Source organism: Paramormyrops kingsleyae, chromosome 18, assembly GCF_048594095.1.
Source record: "Paramormyrops kingsleyae isolate MSU_618 chromosome 18, PKINGS_0.4, whole genome shotgun sequence".
In the NCBI taxonomy this organism is placed as follows: Eukaryota; Metazoa; Chordata; class Actinopteri; order Osteoglossiformes; family Mormyridae; genus Paramormyrops; species Paramormyrops kingsleyae.
The window spans coordinates 18,305,993-18,324,833 of record NC_132814.1 but is presented as its reverse complement, the minus strand read 5'-3'; the positions used below and the strand labels follow the sequence as shown (position 1 = coordinate 18,324,833).

The 18,841-nt window shown below is 45.0% G+C and overlaps 2 protein-coding genes across 3 annotated transcripts in view; one reads left to right on the top strand and one right to left on the bottom strand.

Annotated features, from left to right (window-relative positions):
• The first annotated feature begins 32 nt into the window (after positions 1–32).
• On the top strand, positions 33–16,627 carry LOC140579388 (condensin-2 complex subunit D3-L-like). 2 transcript variants are annotated; one of them, XM_072701892.1, is made up of 35 exons: positions 33–615; positions 981–1,135; positions 1,252–1,414; positions 1,762–1,937; positions 2,029–2,202; positions 2,650–2,711; positions 2,812–2,899; positions 3,329–3,462; positions 4,000–4,072; positions 4,190–4,315; positions 5,099–5,351; positions 5,547–5,585; positions 5,756–5,851; positions 6,149–6,222; positions 6,327–6,461; positions 6,556–6,776; positions 6,972–7,163; positions 7,315–7,412; positions 7,522–7,631; positions 7,848–7,955; positions 8,074–8,188; positions 8,927–9,025; positions 9,590–9,828; positions 11,311–11,390; positions 11,742–11,879; positions 11,972–12,105; positions 12,313–12,512; positions 12,734–12,844; positions 13,003–13,197; positions 14,604–14,728; positions 14,856–14,977; positions 15,058–15,135; positions 15,474–15,536; positions 15,617–15,674; positions 15,831–16,627. In XM_072701892.1, the coding sequence occupies exons 1-35, from the start codon at positions 564–566 to the stop codon at positions 15,898–15,900; spliced, it is 4,356 nt and encodes a 1,451-aa protein (XP_072557993.1). In that variant the 5' UTR covers positions 33–563; the 3' UTR covers positions 15,901–16,627. The 2 variants fall into 2 exon arrangements, with proteins under 2 accessions (XP_072557993.1, XP_072557992.1); XM_072701891.1 differs by having other exon boundaries at positions 35–615; positions 14,853–14,977.
• The window catches only part of jam3b (junctional adhesion molecule 3b), a 31,022-nt gene continuing 28,209 nt past the window's right edge, over positions 16,029–18,841 (bottom strand). The window contains exon 9 of the mRNA XM_023813597.2: positions 16,029–18,609. Coding sequence (XP_023669365.1) covers positions 18,574–18,609 — 36 coding nt within the window. The 3' untranslated portion in view covers positions 16,029–18,573. The remainder of the gene's footprint in view (positions 18,610–18,841) is intronic.

The following is an 18,841-nucleotide window of genomic DNA, read 5'->3' as shown; positions in this document are numbered from 1 at the left end:
ATTTTTGATTCGCTGAAAATGATCACATGTCGAGAAAGTTCGCAGTCCCTAATGTTTTAACATGCTTGGAATGACAGTCGCGTTAGGCAATTCCAGTTTAAGAGGATAAATGCTTTATTTATTACTTGTAACCAAATGGAGTGTGTTATTCTCTTTCCAGTTTCATGTGTTTGTGTTTAGCCTGCAGCGACACGATTTCAATCCAAATTATATCCCACAAAAATAGTCTTTAGGGATATTCGTTTGACCTTATGACGGTTTATTAGTACTAATCACACCAACAGTGACAATTATAACTATAAAGCAAAGGGAAATCGCCACGTAAAGTCAGATATGCAAAAAACTAAATTAATAATAACCCGAACACAAAAATACGAGGCATAAAATGGAGGTGAACGTGGTGTGACGGACTTCGGAAGAATTCATTAACTGGCAATTAAGCAGTAATTAACAAATTCCTCCAAAGTCCATCACACTAGGTTTACAGTGGTATCAAGGCCATGGTGTGACACTGCGCATGCGCTGGAACGCTTAGTGTTTTGGCGCGTGGATTCAAAGCAAACATGGAGCTTGTAAGCGCGCTGGATTTGCTGAAAATAAAAACCGTTTCAAGAGGTAAGTGGCATATGTTCAATGCGCTGATGTGACTGTCGCCATCGGAACATTTATGAAAAGGCTGTGCAGTTTGGTTAGAGAGTCGTCAAATATATTTTATCCTGCCAGCTGTCATTGCTAGCTAGCTAATAAGAGCGTAGTCGCGTTAATGTTTAATATGCAGTAATATTTAGGTAGAGTAACTAGCACTATTAAGGATCTTATCTTAAGGAAGCTATTTTATATGTCGATGTTATTAGCTTTCCTTAAAGGTTGTCATGCTAAAACGTAACTTAACTAGGTGTTTAGCTGACATTCTAGGTAGCAGCTTACGAAAGTCTTGTATATGCATTTGATTAATCTATCTTGTATGTAATTCGTTGTAGTCTGGGTAGACGGTGTTTGGGACTTGGAATTCACCGAAGCGGAACCGTTAGATGTAGCTGTTGAAGATGAGCTCATTAGTAATGGGCCCGATGCCTTCAGAACTGTTTACAAACTCCTCCTGCCATTTGCGACAGACGGCGAAGGAAACGCCGAAGTAAGTGTATATATTTCTCTCCGTATTTAGTGATGCTTGAAAGTAACATGTAATTTCGTCCGTTGTAATTTACTTCTGTTTTCTTTCCCACTTCGTCCGATGTCACTGATCCCCAGAATGTTTGGACGGTGCTGGGTGACAGTGGGATTTCTACCAAGGGCCTGGTTGCCGTGCTGTCCCACTTTGTGGTTAGACGTAACTTCAAAACAGCTAATCTTACTCATCGTTTGGTTGCGCTGCAGGCAGCTTCAATCTACCTACTGCTTCTAGGAATGCCAGGCAAGTTGCTCCATCCATCCATCCATCCATTATGGGTTTACAGTGACCCCTATACTGTAGCTAACCCCAGGAAACACATTGGACGGGATACCAGTTCATTGCATGGCTTATACTCAGACACAGTATGGACAACTCAGTGTCCTTTTCCTCATTAAGATAATTGTTGTTTCAATGAATATCAGCCTGAATTAAGACAAAAAATATAAGGCATGTCAGTATATTGCCATCAGATGGAAGTTCTTTGCATGAAATATTCTGCATACCTAATGATATAGAGAAGGGTTCTGTTTTTTTGTCTTTTTTTTTATATACATATATAACGTGTCTCCCCCCCCCCCCCCCCCCAGGTAGTGTAGCAAACAAAGTGTTCCACCCAGTTTTGTTTGATGCCTGTCTGGATTTGGCAAAAAAGTGCTGGCCCCAGGATTCGGGCAAGAAGCGCAAGAAGGAAGCATTCAAGAGTTCCCAGGGTGATTCCAAAGGCAGGAAACGACCAAAACCCCATAGGAGGGCTGATGAGGAAGTAAGGGACTAGGGACTCCTCTAGATTCACATACTGTGGGACAAGGCCTTTTCTGCCGTGTTCTCACTGCCACATGTTTCTGTCTCGGCAGGAGATGGAGACCGACGTGTTTGAGGAAGACAACCAGGATGAGGAAATGTTCTTCTCTGCCCGAGATCTGTTGGAGATCAGGAATGGAATTGTCCTTCTTGTCAAAACTCTCCTGAAGCTCCTGATGAGGTTTTCCCTGAAAGACAAGCCCCAGTGCGTTCTGAAATGTGCCAAGGTGTGTGTGCCTTTACCCCTCGTTCAGGCAAACGGTCACAGTAAAGCCATTTTGGAGCTTAACACTCAGTTGAAAAACACCTCAAACACGTTTGCATTTATAAAGGAAAGGAGTCAGTTACAGTATATAGGTAATTTATTTGTAACTGTGACCTGAAAGGTTCCATCTCATTATTGGGCAACCAGTAGTGTTGTGGCTGGGGAAATGAACCGAACATTCCTAGGTCAAACTGTAGGTGGTGCCACATTGTAGTACCAGGAAATAAAGTCCAGATGAATAAATGGTTGTGCATTGTATTGGCATAATAGTTAATTTTTTTGTCTGATTATCTATGTGAATGATTGACTCCTCTGTCCTGTTCTTGCTGCTGTCTCATGATGTGTGATTAAACCCTTGAAATGGTTTTGGTGGTGTAAATTGTAATTTTGTGCCAAATACTTTGTTTAGATTTTCACTGAGCTCACCCATTTCGAACCGGTGATTGGTGAACTCGCGTTTGAGAAGGAACCGTAAGTAATCCCATGTTCTGTGTTAAAACGGGAGTTGGGAGCTCTTATGCATTAAAAAACCAGTTTATTGATGCATGTGTTTTTTTTTTTTTAAAAACAGGGTCATTGATGACATGGGGTCGCTGCCGGAGTTGGCCTACCATGGACTGAAACTTCTCTGCTTACCAAAGCACGGAGAAGGGACTGAGGTACATAATTATAATTAAATGGTGTTTCGTTAAATTTGTTTGCAGTTTAGACAAGTGAAACCATTACATCTGTCTGCTTATTAGAAATGCTTTGTTTGAGATTTTTCTGTCCAGTCTTACAAATTACCAGAAAATATGCACTTGCTGCCAGTTATCCCATCCGTTGCTGCTAGTCATAATTTTAATTATTTTAATACTCCTACTTACTATTTTATGTTTATAACTTAATGGTTTTGTTTATATTTCCACTTACTGTGCCTTTTTAATACTTCTCAGCTGTGCATAGTGTTTCTATAGCTTTTCTTCATTAGTTTCCACATGGAATTTCATTGTATGTTTTCACAGTGACAGTAAAAGTGTCATGTCATAAAAGCCGATTTTAAATTCATGTGTGATTTGTTTCTGTCTGCCCCATATGCGTTGCTTTAGACTGTGAAGCTGGTCTTCCACAGACTCCTGTACGTGTTGCTCATGATGAGTGAAGGAGATTCATCTCACCCTTCGCTGCTGGTTCCCGGGGCGGCCGTGTTTACCGCCCGAGATCAGGCTATTAAATTTGTATGGTGAGGGACACCGCTGGGTCTTCACTCCTCACAAGAGTGCACTCCTATTCATTTTATCTATCTTGTTGTGGGGGTGGTGTATCCCTCAGTGGGTTAGAACGCTGTGTCTGTGACCAGAAGGTCGGCGGTTCAACTCTCACAGTCAGCAGAGTGACTTCGCAGTCAGGCCTTGTGTGAGGCCCCTAATCCCCAATCGCTGCAGGGACTGTGTTCTTTCAATTGCATGTTGCTTTTGTGAAGTAAAGATGTTGAAATTGTAGTTTATTTACATCTGTATATTTGAAGTATTTTTTAAAATCTGTATATTTAGCTTTTTTTGTTTTTTTGCACCATTTTATTTAAAGTGTACCTTAATTATTGTTCCTCTTTTTCGTTGTCTGCCTCTTTAATATCAGAATATTAATAATAATTTACCTCTGGGGATTGATAAAGTGGCATCTGATTTCGGTCATGTGTTTGCTATGCCATCAAAGTATCTTGGCTATTTAGGCCCTCTGCTATTCTGATGGGTAACTGCTTTCCTTATTTTCCTCATAGCCACATTGTCGACGAGCTGAAAGAAGTCGTCCTGCCGACCCTTTGCATCCTGCTCCAACACATCTGTGTGCAGGTAGGGAGGGGAGGCTGGTGTTTTATCACCTCCATAAAACTGTCCCGACTCTGCCAGACGCTGCCTTATCCCCCTGCCAAAAGGCACTCGATGACCGAGCATTTTCTTGGCCTGCAGATGGTTGACAAGGTGGAGTATCGCAACAGTGGAGCACAGGCCGTTGTGAAACTGCTGGCCAAAATGCCTTGTGCCGAGTACACCTCCTTTATGAAGTGGTTCCATGCCTTCTCCTTACACTCAAAGGTGAATTCCTGGCTTCATATTTCTATGCTCATCAGTCCTCGTTGTCAATACGCTCGTATGGGCAATACGCAGCTCATGTAAATCTGGGCTAAACGCATCCTAACTTCAGTGTTTACAGTGTTAATATTTTCAAACTTTATTTCCTTGTTTGTTTAATATGTGTTCTTTGGTACATGTCACTAGTGTATTTTTGGTTTATGTTCTTTGCTATAAGGTGTCTTGAATGATATGCAGTAAAATTAAACTTCTGTCGGGGTTTGTAGGACAGATTACTTCTGAGAGTGGTGAACTGCCTGTAGAATAATAGTTTGTGTTATGTTAATCCGCAGTGTCTTCCAAAGACGCTTAATAAGAAGAATTCTCACTGTTCTAGGATTTGATAATGGCATCATGCTTAACCTTTACACTACCAGTCAAAAGTTTTTGCATGCACTGAGATTTTCTACATTTGCATGTCACTCACCTAACATTTACCAAAAATACACTAAATATTGCACCAGAACAAATTACTCTTACTTGTAAAGGATACAACCTAGGGCCATTTAGTAAAGTATAATACTGATCTAGTAAGTATATGTTATAGAAAGTCTGCAGAGGTGGACATTTCAGGTCCAGAAAGTAAAAATCCAGACCAGGATTTCATTTCAACCAACCTACTGAGTATAAAGATTCACAGCCATATAGTACTCAACTGGTTGGTTGAAACAAAATCCTGGTTTGGATTTTTACTTTCTGGACCTGAAATGTCCACCTCTGAAAGTCTGTGTGTTTGTTTTCTGGCAGGTCGCACGCAGGATGTTTGCCCTAGACGTGGTGATGGCCCTAATCGAGCAGCCCGAACGCCAACCTGAGGCCTCCCTGTCTCCAGAGCAGGCTGTCTTCCTGCAGCACAAGTTCCTGGTCCAAGTGATGGTGTTCGGGCGGCGTTCGGACCGGGCGCCCTCGGTGCGGGGCCACGCCCTCTCCTGCCTGGCTCAGTGTCTGGAGCTGCAGTCTCCCAACACGGTGGAGAACATCCAGGAGCTCTTCTCAGCCAGTGAGCATCCCGATCTCACGCTGGTGTCCCCGACCCCACGATGCTAGAACCTTCCTGCTTCTGCTGCTCACTCTTGTCCTTTGGATCAGGAATGACTTACTTTTGAGGCATGAACACCATTCTGTTTAAGGGTAGTGTTTTTGATAAGCATGGGCTTGACTTGGTGTGTATATATAATTATCTGGATGTTTTCAGCTTCTGCACAGACAGTTCTTGAGACAGAAGGCTGTGAGGGTAAGTTCATTTAAATCAAATATATATATTTTTTATTCAGTGTTTTATCAGAGCAGACTAAAGTACGCATGTCTGGTTAATGATGTTTTTTTTTTTTTTTTTTTTACCCAAAGTGCAGTTTATCGCTTTAATTCCAGTGTCGCTCTGTTTTCATTTTACTTCCGTTTCAGTCACCAGTAACGTCCATGAGACAAACCTGCAAAAGATGGGCATAAACTTCAAAACCATAGAGATGACTGGAAAGGGGGAAGTGACCACTTTTGAATGTAAGGTTCTCGAGTCATCAGTATAGTGTGAATGGGCAAGTCTTCTTCTGATAATTTGCTGGTATTGGACTCGATGGCTTTGCATGCTGTGCCTGAGATCAGAAGGTCACCGGTTAATATTGCATTATTTATTGCTGCTGCACTACTTGTGTTCTATGTCTTCTGTGTATTATGTCCTATGTTTTGTCTGTGAGGGAGGAGTTCTCAAGTAAGAATTTCATTGTGCGATATAATATCGATAAGATACCGCTCAGCCCTAGTGAATTAATGTATAAAAGTCAATCCGCTTCCACACAGCAAAAGAGACGATGGCTTTGCTGAAGAGACGCTCAAGCGATGAGAAGACCAATGTGAGGAAGTCAGCCTTGCAGGTGCAGTCTCCTGAATCACCATGGATTCTGAAGCCAGGAGAACCTTACCAGATGTCTGATCTTTTTTTTTATGTCACCCTTCAAAACACAACTGCTCCATCCAGGCACTGATGAGCCTCCTGAAGCACAGCGTGATCCCTTGCACCCAGGAGAACCTGGCCGTCCTATCTGACCGCTGTCGGGACCCTGCTGTCTCCGTCAAGAAGAAGGCCCTCCAGTGTCTCATGGACCTTCTTACTGTGAGTGTCCCATCCACCACTATGCTGCTACCTTGGGTTTGGTGCCTCTCAATTCACACGATCTTCTCATGGGTGTGGTCTTCATCGTGCCAAGGCTTTGCCTGGGTCCGGTCTGGTGCAGATGGCCTGGCTGAGGGGAGTAGTTCCCGCGGTCGTCGATTCCGAGAGCTCGGTCCAGGAGAAGGCCCTGGAGTGCCTGGACCAGGCCATAATCAGCCAGATTAAGAGTGGCAGCGCATACAGCGACCAGCATGTCCCACAGAAGCTAGCCTGGGACTTGCTTGGGCTGCTGTGTGGAGAGAGCCAGGACCTTGGGTAGGTGGGGTTCCCTGCTGTGGTCGTACTTGTCACATCTAAAACCTATATTTTCCCAACCCCTTTTTTTTTATTTTTTAATTACACATCTTTTATTGATCTTTATCCAGCATTGTATGAGGTAGAATTGGTTGTTTTTCAAGTCCATGAGGAAGCATGGAATTGCCATTCCGTTAGCTTTTCTCTCTTTGTCAGCCGTTACTTCAGCAAGGCCTTCGTCATCTGGTCCAAGCAGAATAAGTTCTCCTCTGCTTTTGTCAACCACCTGATCTCCCACACGGGGCTGGAACACGCCTCGGCCGCCTGGCTGCTACTCTCCAAGGTGTCAGGTACCTGCTCCGGGCTCAACTATGGCAAGATCCTGGATGTCTGGGATGAAATGATCAGGTATGCATCCCCACACGCCATTCATGCCACTGAAGGACTGTTGTCTGTCTTGTGTCCTGTTCATTTCCTGATGGTACCCGCCCCAAAAAAAAAAAAAAGCACATGTCCGTCCCCTAAAGGCATTTCCTGTATTTGTGTTTGTTTACTTTAGGACAAGCAATGTCCCAGCTTCCACATCTTGTCACATCCTGTGCGTGATCGGGGACATTGCCGCACATCTCAATGACGAAACGAAGGGCAGGATTGTGGGTGCGTTACTAATCAAGATCTGTCACTTTCTTGGGAGAAGGGAATGAACGCATCATAGATCATGCTGTGGTGTTTCCTGCCCACCCCTGCTATCCTCCCCCCACTCCAGACGATATCATGAAGTGGCTGAAGAGTTTCGAGGTGCCCCTAGAGATCATTGGTGCCTCTATAGAGACCCTGTTCCAGCTGCTGAAGGTTGAGGCGGTCAAGGACACACAGGTCAGCGAGCGCGCAGCCACAGACGGCACAGATGGCGAAACACTTGGGGCACGGAACTTGATAAATGACAACGTGCAAAAGCTATTGAAAAATGGCTCTAAAAAAATATAAAACGGCGTGGGGTGTGACTGAGGGAGCTGCTGCTTTCTGCAATTGCAAAGGACCGGCTAATCTCACGTCCCCTTCTGAGTCTTGGGTTCTCTTCTGCTTCTCCAGAGGGTGCTGAACAAACACTGCGGGGAGCTAGTCTCCATCTGTGAGTCCTACCTCTCCAGTGTCATCTTGAGCGAAGATGGCCTGCAGAACTTCAGTGAAGATTTAGTGGTACGCGCATCCCACAGCTTCACCCCTTTCCTTATGTACGTCTGCATGAGCGCATGGAAATAGTGAAGCTCTTCTCGGTGCGTTCCCTACACCCCTCCCTATCAATCTTTCCCAAAAGGTCAAGCACTTGTATACCCTTGGGTTCGCTGCCCTTCAGTGTCCCGCCCAAGTCGGGAAACGCACCTTTCTCCTCGTTCAGTCCATCCTGGCCTCAAACGTCGAGCTCCCGTCAGGTAGGTTGTTGGAAGGTGAGCGTTTCCTCATGCTGGGTGTAGGAGATGCGTGGTCAGACGGCTGCAGGCTGCTCTCACCCCTGGCGTACTCTAAGAGTCTCTGCGTCCTCCGAATGCTGACTACCAGGTTCGGCTACAGTTTCTACAACCTGAGGTGTCAGCAGATTGAATAGCTGACTGCAGAAATATTATTGCACTCTGAATATTATGTGAAGAGTAAAGTGTCACTAGCCTTCACTGTTAAAATGCACGTGTATTTTTTTCTTTATTGTGTACTGTTCTTCCTTATACTGGGTGTGGTTGAATCATTCCAGTGCAGTTGTTGGTCAGTAAGATATCTTGTATCCTGGCCTCTTTCCATCCGTATTGTTGGTGGTTATAGAGGTCTAAAGTCAATTGGTCTTTTGTTCCATTCAACCATAAGAAAAATTGTATTTAAACGATTATTGCTCAGCCGGGTAGGACGCTGTGCCTGCGATCAGACAGCTGCCCGTCCAAGTGGTTGCCGGAGTAATTTCACTCTTGGGTCTTTGTGCAAGGTCCCGAACTCCCAGTTACTCCAGTTACCATCTGGCTCTGCTTTCACAAAATTCTCACTTTAAATAAAGAGAATAATAAATATTAAAATGTAAATATAATCAAAACTCATGGTTTAACAGGTTCATATCAGTGACATGCTATCCTACACATCGGCCCTCAAACTTCAATGTGGTACAAATCCCGTTGTGTCTCTCAAAGCTGACAAGCCGGATGAGCTCCCCGCCAGTCAGCCCCTGTCGCAGTTCAAGGCCTCCTCCATGCCGACTGTGGTCCGAGCTCATGCCTTCATCACCCTGGGTAACGTCACGTACTGCTCTTCCTCGTATACCCTCTCAGACTGGCTGTTGCGTGATAGTTCGGAGTGGAATTCGAGCATTGTGGTAGAAATAAGTATGACTGGTACATCATGTTTGTTCAGGGTCCTAGGAAATTCTGTTCTGAGTTCTGATCCGTCGCTCAGTTGGTAGTTCCCTTCTTACACTGTTCAGCAGTTGATCTCCTGAAAGACCATATCTAGAGCATCGTATGTCTGGTGTTTGTCTGTTTATCCTCATCACACTCCAGTCCCTGCTTTGCCTTGCCTGAAATGGACAAAAAAATGAAACCTATTTTTTATTTCACTTTCCTTATCATTCAATTTTTCACAATTTCCTTCAGAAGCATGTTTGTTTTTCTTTTTGTGATTGGATGGATTGATGGATGGATATTTCTTTTATTACCAAAGGAAACTGAAGGTTTGCAGTAGCTCCACACAAATGTAGACGGTAAAAATAGCAGTTGGCTATCTATGATTCAGTGGCGGTTAATGGGGCAGATGGGGTTTGACGCTGCTTCTGCCGCTTCTCCCCCGGGGAACGGCAGGCAAGCTGTGTCTGCAGAATGAGGAGCTGGCCAAGAGCTGCATCCCGGCGCTGGCCCGCGAGCTGGAGGTGAGCACCGAGGTGCCGGTGCGCGGCAACGTGGTGGTGGTGATGTGCGACCTGTGCATGCGCTACACCACCATGGTGGACCGCTACATCCCCAACATCTCGGCCTGCCTGAAGGACCGCGAGCCGCTCATCCGCGAGCAGACCCTCATCCTGCTCACCAACCTCCTGCAGGTGAGGAAGGGAATCACACAGGGGCGGGGCAACGGGGCCACTGGCCCCAGCTGAAAGCCGATTGGTCTCCCAAGTGCCCCCCTCCCCTGTCACTCGGATTCAAAATGTATCATTGGCTAATGATAAGGTTGGCCTCTCTGCATGAATTAAGGATGCAGGCTTTACTCATAAGTATTCATTTACTCCAAGATAATAACAGCATGTTGGTCTGCTTTTTGCCTTAATTATTGTTTTGGTCTAGGGCTGTGGAGTTTTATAGTATGCTCTGCTGTAAGGATGATGGTGTTTTTGCTTCACTAACTCTTTAAGGGGGCATTGAGCTCAGCTTCACCATGGATCTGCACCCTTTGCGGAATCTATGTTCTCCCTTTAAGTGTGTGGTGCCATGACTTTTGCTAGGATAGTGTCCAGAGAGACCCTGCAAGGGAAAGTGAGATGGGTATTTAATTTGGCTCATTTATTTTCAGTGGTGTAAACGGGACTTTCATGTCATTCCGAACCCCACCGATGTTTAAACTTGATGTTAGATGTTTAATCGCTGCTGCAGGGCGGGATTACGAACCCTTTCCTTCTGTCACGTGAGAGCTGTTCTGTCTCAATGTGCCAAACAGTGACAGGCCTAGAGGTGACCAGTGAGTTTTTGATTTGCACAATATATAGGTTAACGTATTTGGTATTTGCTGATGTTTATTAAAAATCAAACATTGATATTTTTTTTTGCTGATTGATTTATTTTAACTTTAGGCAGTATGCAGAATTAGTGGCACAGAAGCTGCAAACGTAATGGCTAAAATAATGCAGATGATGGTCAGCCATTTTTTTTTTGTCACAGAGGGTGAGGGATTTGTCAGCTCAATCACGTCTAAAACTACCAGTGTTTGTGTGTTTAATTCATTATTTAAATCTGGCTGCAGATCTGTTTTTCATATTAGACCAAAAGCCCAGTGGCGCAGTGGTTAGCACTGTGGCCTCAGCAAGAAGGTCCTGGGTTCAGTCCTGGGTCCTTTCTGTGTGGAGTTCACGTGCTTTTCCCCGTGTTCGTGTGGGTTTTCACCGAGGGCTCCAGATTCCTCGCATAGTCCAAAAACATGCAGGATAGGATGATTTGGTGAGTCTAAATTGGCCCTGTGTGTGTGTGTGTGCGTGTGTGCGTGCGCCCTGTGGTGTGTTGGCAACTTCCCAGGGTTGGTTCCCGCCTGAGCCCATTGTTCCCAGGATAGGCTCCAGTCTGCCCCGCGACCCCAGTTGGGGATTAAGCAGTTTCAGAAGATGGATGGATGGATGGATATTAGACAAAAATATTTTGATTATTGGTGTTGGTCAAAATTCCCACATTGGTTCACCATTGAGTTATGTTGCGTGTCATGGGAGCCACTTCAGAGAAGAGAGTGAAATCCTAAGAAAAACTATTTAAAATATTATAAGTCAGTGTTTGGTGTTTCTGGCACGTTGTGGATGAGTAATCCAGCACTTTGCTCACAGGAGGAGTTTGTGAAGTGGAGGGGCTCACTGTTCTTCCGATTCGTGGCTGTGCTCGTGGACCCCGAGCCTAAGATTGCCAGGTACTGGACCTGCTTCCATCTCTTGTGGGCTTTAATTTGCTGTCTCCCTACTTTCCCTCTTTTGCTTATGTCTGTTTCTCCAGGATGGGAAAACCCTGTTTTTCAGCAAAGCTTTTAATTGACTTCAGGGCTGTCAGTAGGAGATGCTCCGAACATAATTTAATGGCTTCTTTGCAGAAAAGGGTTTTCTGAATGCACATATACAAAGAAATTCCATTTCTGCTCCTTCATCTCCTTGAATTATTAGTTGTTCAGATTCTTGACAATTTTCATCTCCAGCTCTGTATCTATGTGACATTTCTAGAGCATTTTATGACGGGTCTTTGTCTGTCTGTCCTCGCCCCTCCCCAGTCTCTGCGAATTCTGCTTAGTTCACCTGCTCCTTAAAAGGAACCCGACCATGTTCTCTCAGCACTTCATCGAGTGCATTTTCCACTTCAACTCCTACGAGAAGCACGAGAAGTACAACAAGTTTCCGCAAACGGCCAGGTAAGGTTTGCGTCCCAAAAATTTCCATCTCGCATACACGGCAGATTGGTCGTTCTGCCTGTATAAGTTCTATCGGCACTGTGGCCTTTCAGAGAGAGAGACCAGTTCTCTTTGCAAGGGGCAAAAAACAAGGAGAAGAGGATGAAGATCTACAGATTCTTACTGGAGCATTTCACGGATGAGCAACGCTTCAATATCACCACCAAAATCAGCCAGACTATTCTTGGTGAGAGTCAGGTCATATTCATTATTATTGCTTAACATATGGAGCACTTTGTAAAGTTTCTTCGCTTGAGTACTGTAAGCTAAACATCCTATTCCAGAATACAGTAACTGCTTTCCTGGGAGCTCTTCTACAGTGTAGACGACCCAAGGCGTGTGTCACTATTATTCTTGGCTGTGTATGTCCCCATTTTCCCCCCCAACTCCCTAGCAAACTTTGTGGATGGGATACTGCCTCTGGACGCAGAGGGGGCCGAGATACTCTCGGACGCCTTTGACGTGTTGAGCCTGAAGGAGATTAAGCTTTCGGCCATGCGCAGCCCCGTGGAGAGGGACGAGCAGCAGGACGATGAGCAGCTGGCCATGGCCAACGCCGTCATGCAGGTGGCCCAGAAGAAGCTCATCTCGCAGGTACTGACAACAAGGCCAGATGGAGACCCTGCTAGAGAGTCCTCACACTTATTACCAAAAATGGGGTTGGGGGGGTGGGGATGGATGTTGATCCCAATCTTTTCCTCTCTGGTTCGGTACATTGCTTGGAGGCCATTGGCATCACAGTTGCTGTGAGTTGCTGCTAAAATCCTCCAGAGGGCGCTGTTGATAGTAAAACTGCTGTGGCCTCCATGCTTCAGGTCCAGAAGAAGAATTTCATCGAGAATGTGATTCCTATTATCATTGCGCTGAAAACCATGCTTGAGAAGAAACGCTTCCCAGTGCTGAAGGACCTCATGGGCTATCTGCAGGTAAGCAGAGATGTTTTCTGTCAGCAAGAAGTAACATGGATGAGCAACTGACCTGTGACTAAAACATGGCAACGGATCTTCCGACTTTCCTCAGATGAACTGTTTGTGCACTTGTCTTATGCAGCAAGTGGGCTTTTGTGTCCCCCCGCTCTCCATAGGTGATGATGCAGGACTACCGCAGCGAGGTGAAGGACTTCTTCGTGGCAGATGAACAGCTGGCCGCCGAGCTGGAGTATGACATGAAGAGGTTTGAAAAGGAGCAGGAGATGGAGCAGCAGATGTCGAGCTGCGGACTGACTGACTCCCGCCCTGCCAGCACACTGGCCTCCAACGTCATGGCAGGAGCTGCTCTGGTAATAGCCCGCATTTACACACAAGCGAAATCACCCCTCATCCTTCATCTGTTCAGTTTTTCCGTATCTGCTCATCCATTGCAAGATTACAGTGAGCCTGGTGATTATCCCTGGAAGCACGAGGAGTGGGGAATACCTGGGAGGCACCGGGATCCACATTGGTGGCCTGTGGCTCAGTGGGTTATGTCAGAATAGCTACATCTTCATTGGGCTCTAGAACAAGGCCTGCGATGCTCTAAGGCCGAGCCCTTTAAATCTGGACCTCGATTCCAAATCCAGGCCTCGTTTTCAGTTCTCCCAGGTAGTTAGTTTAATAATTACTGGTTCTGATTGGTCAGAGGCTTCACACCTGGCTCACAGGGAAAGGAAGGCTGGAAAATCAGCAGTGCTCGGACCTCGAGGACCGTGATTTGAATATCCCTGCTCTAGGGGATTAAATGGCTGATTGGTGGGGAAAGATTGTGCTCGGGAACACAGCCCAACCCCTGAAAAACAACCCCATACCATAATCCTTCCGCCACCAGAATTTTACAGTTGGCAATAATGCAGTCAGGCAGGTAACATTCTTCTGGCATCCGCCAAACTCAGACTCGTCCATCAGACTTCCAGACACAGAAGTGAGATTCGTCACTCCACTGAACACATTTCCACTGCTCCAGTGGTGACGTGCTCTACACCACTCCATCTGACTCTTGGCATTGTGCTGGTGATGTGAGGCTTGCATGCGGCTGCTCGGCCATGGAAGCCCATTCCATGAAGCTCGCGGCACAGTTTTTGTGTTGGAATTAATGTCAGAGGAAGTCTGGAACTCTGCAGTGATTGAGTCAACAGGGCGTTGGCGACTTTTACACGCAATGCGTCTCAGCACTTGGCGACCCCGCTCTTAGTTTACGTGGTCTGACACTTCGTGGCGGAGTTTGTCGTTCCTAAATGTTTCCACTTGACCGTGGAATACCTAGCAGGGAAGGAATTTCACAAACTGACTTATTGCAAAGGTTGAATCCTATAACCGCACCTCTGAGCTTTGCTCTTACATCTGTCTGTCTGTCTCTGTCTGTCTGTCTGTCTGTCTTAAGGAGACTAAGATGGGATATTTGAAAACTAAAGAATTCTAATGTACCTCTACTCGCGTTTGTGCAAATGGCAAGTGAAGGGTCCCTTCATTTCACATCAGTGGCCATTTATAGATGCTACCTCACCTACAAGAAAGCAAAGGAGCATGTTAACTCCACACGTGAAGTTCGGTGGGGACGGTAGTCTTTTATTTCTATAATGTGTTTTACTGGAGTGGGTAATTCGCTTTTCTGTGGATTTACGTGAAGCAAAGACCAGTCTGTTAGTTTTGATCAGCGGATGAGGATCTAGTGACTTGATACAAAGAAATGCAGCTTCATGTCTGTCTACAGGCTCCTGTTCCCGCATCCCCCAGTCCTTCTGTGGGTAGGGCAGTGTTGATGGTCCAGGCCACACCCCAGGTGCCAGGCTCTGCGCCCCCCTGCTTCCTTTCCTCGAAAAATGTGGGCTCATCCAGGTGAGCAGACTAAACAGGCTACAGTAATGTCAAAGAATGCAGTTCTCCAGATGGTCTCGTTTGCCACCACCTTGCATCATGCGAATGGTTACCAGCCCCAGGGTATCGCTCTGCTTTCAAACAGCAGGCGTCAGACTCTCAGCACCAGCGAGGTACTCAGCAAGGCCCGGACAGCAGCGAGAACGAGTAGGCTGCTTCGCGGTCGTGCGGGGTCGGCCAGCGACCAAAACACTCCCGTCAATGGTTCAGGTACTGCGGTGTCAGATGAGCTACACCTAGAACGTAGTCTGGGCAGACTCATTGTGACACTGTTTGTGCTCCATCCTCAGCAATGATCTCCAGGCATCTTCAGGGTTCCACCACCGGAGATTCTTCTGTTGCCAACCGGGCCATCAGTACTCCGCAAAGTAAATATCAAAGCCCATCCTATGACTGTTCATGCCTTGCATCAGAAAATTATGATTGTGAATTGGATTGAATATTATGAGATGTGGACTGAAGGAACACCTCTAAAATTAAGAACCTTTTGAGGTTCCTCCATTTTGGCATAGAAGCGTGAGGCTAAATGAGATCATGACGTGAGTGATGGCATCTGAAGACAGATTTAAGAGGAGTTTGGTGTTGCTTAACACATAGGTTCCTGTGGTGCTGTTCTAGATCTGCAACTCAGTTTGATGGCCCCAAAGTGACACGCTATGTTCTAGATTCACACTACTGACCTATGCACCCCCCCACCCCCCCCCAGGGACCATGAGTGAGGTGACCTTTGGGGATGGTCTCAGTGTCATCTTCAGTGCCCATGGGACAGGTATGCCCGATGCTGTCTGTGTTGCCATCCGGTTTGCCTGGGTGTGTTTTGGCTCCTCACTCGCATCCCTGCTTTAACAGAGCCTAGGAGTCCGGGAAGCCAGGACAACGTGCTTTTCCTGATGTCTCCGGATAAGCCGTGAGTAAACGCTTAACGTCTGTGAGGGAGACGTGAACGACTCAAACTTTCAGTGTCGATGTGTGACTGCAGATCTTCAAATGGATAGAAGTATCCTTGTCACCCAAAGGATTTCTCTCTGACCCCCCTACCCCCCCACTGCTGTTTTTGCTTCAGACGTGCCCCTCCCAGACAGTGGAATGTGGAGTCTCCCCTCTGCCGGAAGACTAGAGGACGTCGGCTGTAGGCTGACCCCTCTTGTGGGGGGAGACCCCTCTTGTGGGGGGAGTCCCCTCTGATAAGATGTCCCGTTTGTACACCCGCTTCTTCTTTTTTTCTTTCTCCATGGAGTGTATAAATAAAGACACGACAGCGCACTAGGAGTTAACTTTATTAATCGAAATATACAGTTGGAGAACTCCCACAAGATGTGTACCAGGCCCCAACAGAGGACATTTCCAGAGACAAACATGAAAACCAGTAGCAGGGAATCGGCGCCCTTTCAGAAAGATCTGCGATTTTAATGTCCAAACCAGTGGAGCTGAGTATCGCCGCTGAAATCAACAGGGGGTGTGTAACATCAACACTGTTAAAGGGTTTGTGGACCTAGCTGACCATTGTTGCTTAGCCCCCTTTAAGGAATTATTTTCCAATCTTTACTGGTTTCTTTTTTGTACATTAGAAACTCTTCATCTTTAATAAGTTAAATGTCAGGAGTTCCCTTTTACTGCAGTCATTGCTTAATCCCAAACATTTGCTCCCTCATTGTCACATTGATTGTGTTTGTGCCAACATGACACAATTTTTAAAGTTTCACTTCACAATGTATATACCGATTGTGTATGTTGAGTGACTAAGTGAATATGCATGTCTGCTTGTGCATTGGCAAACTAGTGCTACATATTAATAACAATTCACTTTGTTCAGGCACTATTACATAATAAAATCTACTTTTTGAAAGTAAAAGATTAACTTTTTAATTCTGCAAAAACTAAAATGTTACAGTGGCATTAAGAGAGGATTGTTGAGAGTGGAGAACTAAAAAGCAGAAAGACAAATCCTTATTAAAACTAAATGTTTTAATAGCTGTCCGTGGATAGACCAGGACTGTTGCTTAGTAAAGGATTTGGCTTGTACCACAATTTGATTCTGTGATCCAATGAATCTCTGATTATTCTTTTTCATTTTTGGTTGTGGCATGGGGATGCAAAAATCCCCATAGCGTCTGATGCAATAAAAGTTATTTAATTGTAAAAATATAAGTGGAGGGTTAGGGTGGATACCTATACGATTAACATGCTACAGGAGTGTAAAGACTCATGGGTCCTAGCAGAGTAGTAATCAGCACCGCCAAATACAAGCAGATCTCCGTTTTTGCCTGTAGGTCTCCTGAGCTGGATTGTGTTCGAACCCAGTGCAGCTGGAATAAAAAGGCACTTGAGAGCAGCAGTGTAGCTAATCGACGGGTTAACGTTCTCAGTGCCGTCACGGAAACGCAGAGTGGCGCTGGCCCGCACAACTCGGTATACTGTAAAAAAATTAACAGTGGCATGAAGACTTGCCTCGCTACCCTTCCTGAAGGTGTCAAACTATGCTAAGGGCTTAGGGTGTACTCCAACAACTGAGTTGAAAATATTCTCCAAGCAGTGTGACGGTTTGATATCGAGAATGGAATAGTTCATTAACAGCTAAAATTTCACGAAGCAGTCCCTGCTCGTGCCAATATGCACCAGCTAAGGCAGATCCTCCCTCTACCACCAGTCGTCCACTGGCTTCCTTAGAACCACGTAAAGAGCATCATATAGCCTCACCTAGGGATGTGACTCTTCGCTTTCCTCTGTTGCCACGGTATATCTTTGGGGGGGGGGACTGCTGATTTGCACAGCTAATTTATTTACAACTAATACGACACTTATCAGCCGACAAACAAACCCTGTGTTATATTTCACATAATACTGAAAGTACCTCCAACTAAAAAAAAAAAAAAAAACACCTATGTGGATAAATCTGATATTTACAAGATGAACAGCAAACACAGAAGGTCACTTAAATCAAGGATACTCTGCACTGACACCTTAGTGCTCGACAACGTTCTAATGCAGTGCCTCAGTATTGTTTTTGGACTATCTACAAGACATGAAATTTCTTAAAAAATATCAACATATTTAAATCCCAGCAGAAAACAAACTGTAAGACCATCAATCGAAAACAAAAAAAAAGAACCTGATATGACAATTTACTAATAAAAAGTTGGCTATTTCATCACGTATAAATGAAACTGAATACTGAATTGTCACTGAAATGTTGACATCTTCTCACAACCAAATAATAAAAACATTGGTTTTTAAGTGTTAGTATTTTACAAACATTTAAAAAAGTAAACCTTTTATCTATAGACATTTCAAAATATATTCCATCAAAAATAGTTTGACAAATTTTGCTGGTACAAAAAAATGGTTATGTTATACACATAACAACAGGGTTGAAGTAGCAGTGTTTACCGTATAAATTGGTATTTTAGTCTGGATCTCCTCTAATGTAGGAGGCTTGTTGGCTGTTTTTTCTAATTTTTCGCTCTCGAATTTGCCATCTACATTTAAAAATAATAATAAAAACATACCACTGCCATAAAATAGAAGTGTGGCTATACGACGTTTGTTTTGGTGACAGAGGGTTTTTTACAGGACAAAGAGTACATGGAGATTTATACAGAAGTCGAAGGTCGTAATTCCACATCTCGGCTGTTTCTTTTCCAATTATTTATGATACATTTTTTATTTCATCAGTTTTGTCAGGCAAGCTAAGCGTCAGTGGAAGGCGTGTACATTAGCCACTTGGACGCTGCCACGGGACCCCAGAGGTTCACGAGGGTGTGTTGCACCTTATGCTTAATCTCACGTCGGCCACTTCCTCCCCCATCTCAGATGACAAACGAAGATTTGTGCCGGAAATCACCCTGGGGAAAAATAATCAGGAAGAGATCAGATCAGCGCTTTACAATTTTTCCAACCGCCACAACCACAGATTCCACTACCCACCCATCTAGCATTTTTTTAAAATTTTGGTGAGAAACAGCATGAATGTTAAGTCACTTGTGGATGGAGTTTGATGAATTGACCTTTTCTCTAAAGTTGATGTGGCTTGATAAATTGACCTTTAGTTAAAAGCCAGTGTGAAAGCCTGGTGTT

Excerpts from the sequence above, each read along its gene's own strand:
- LOC140579388 (XM_072701891.1), top strand. The coding sequence starts at position 564 with ATGGAGCTTGTAAGCGCGCTGGATTTGCTGAAAATAAAAACCGTTTCA. Across the intron at positions 8,189-8,926 it reads AAACGTCGAGCTCCCGTCAG|CTGACAAGCCGGATGAGCTC; the intron begins GTAGGTTGTTGG and ends TGTCTCTCAAAG. Across the intron at positions 15,675-15,830 it reads CTGATGTCTCCGGATAAGCC|ACGTGCCCCTCCCAGACAGT; the intron begins GTGAGTAAACGC and ends TTTTTGCTTCAG.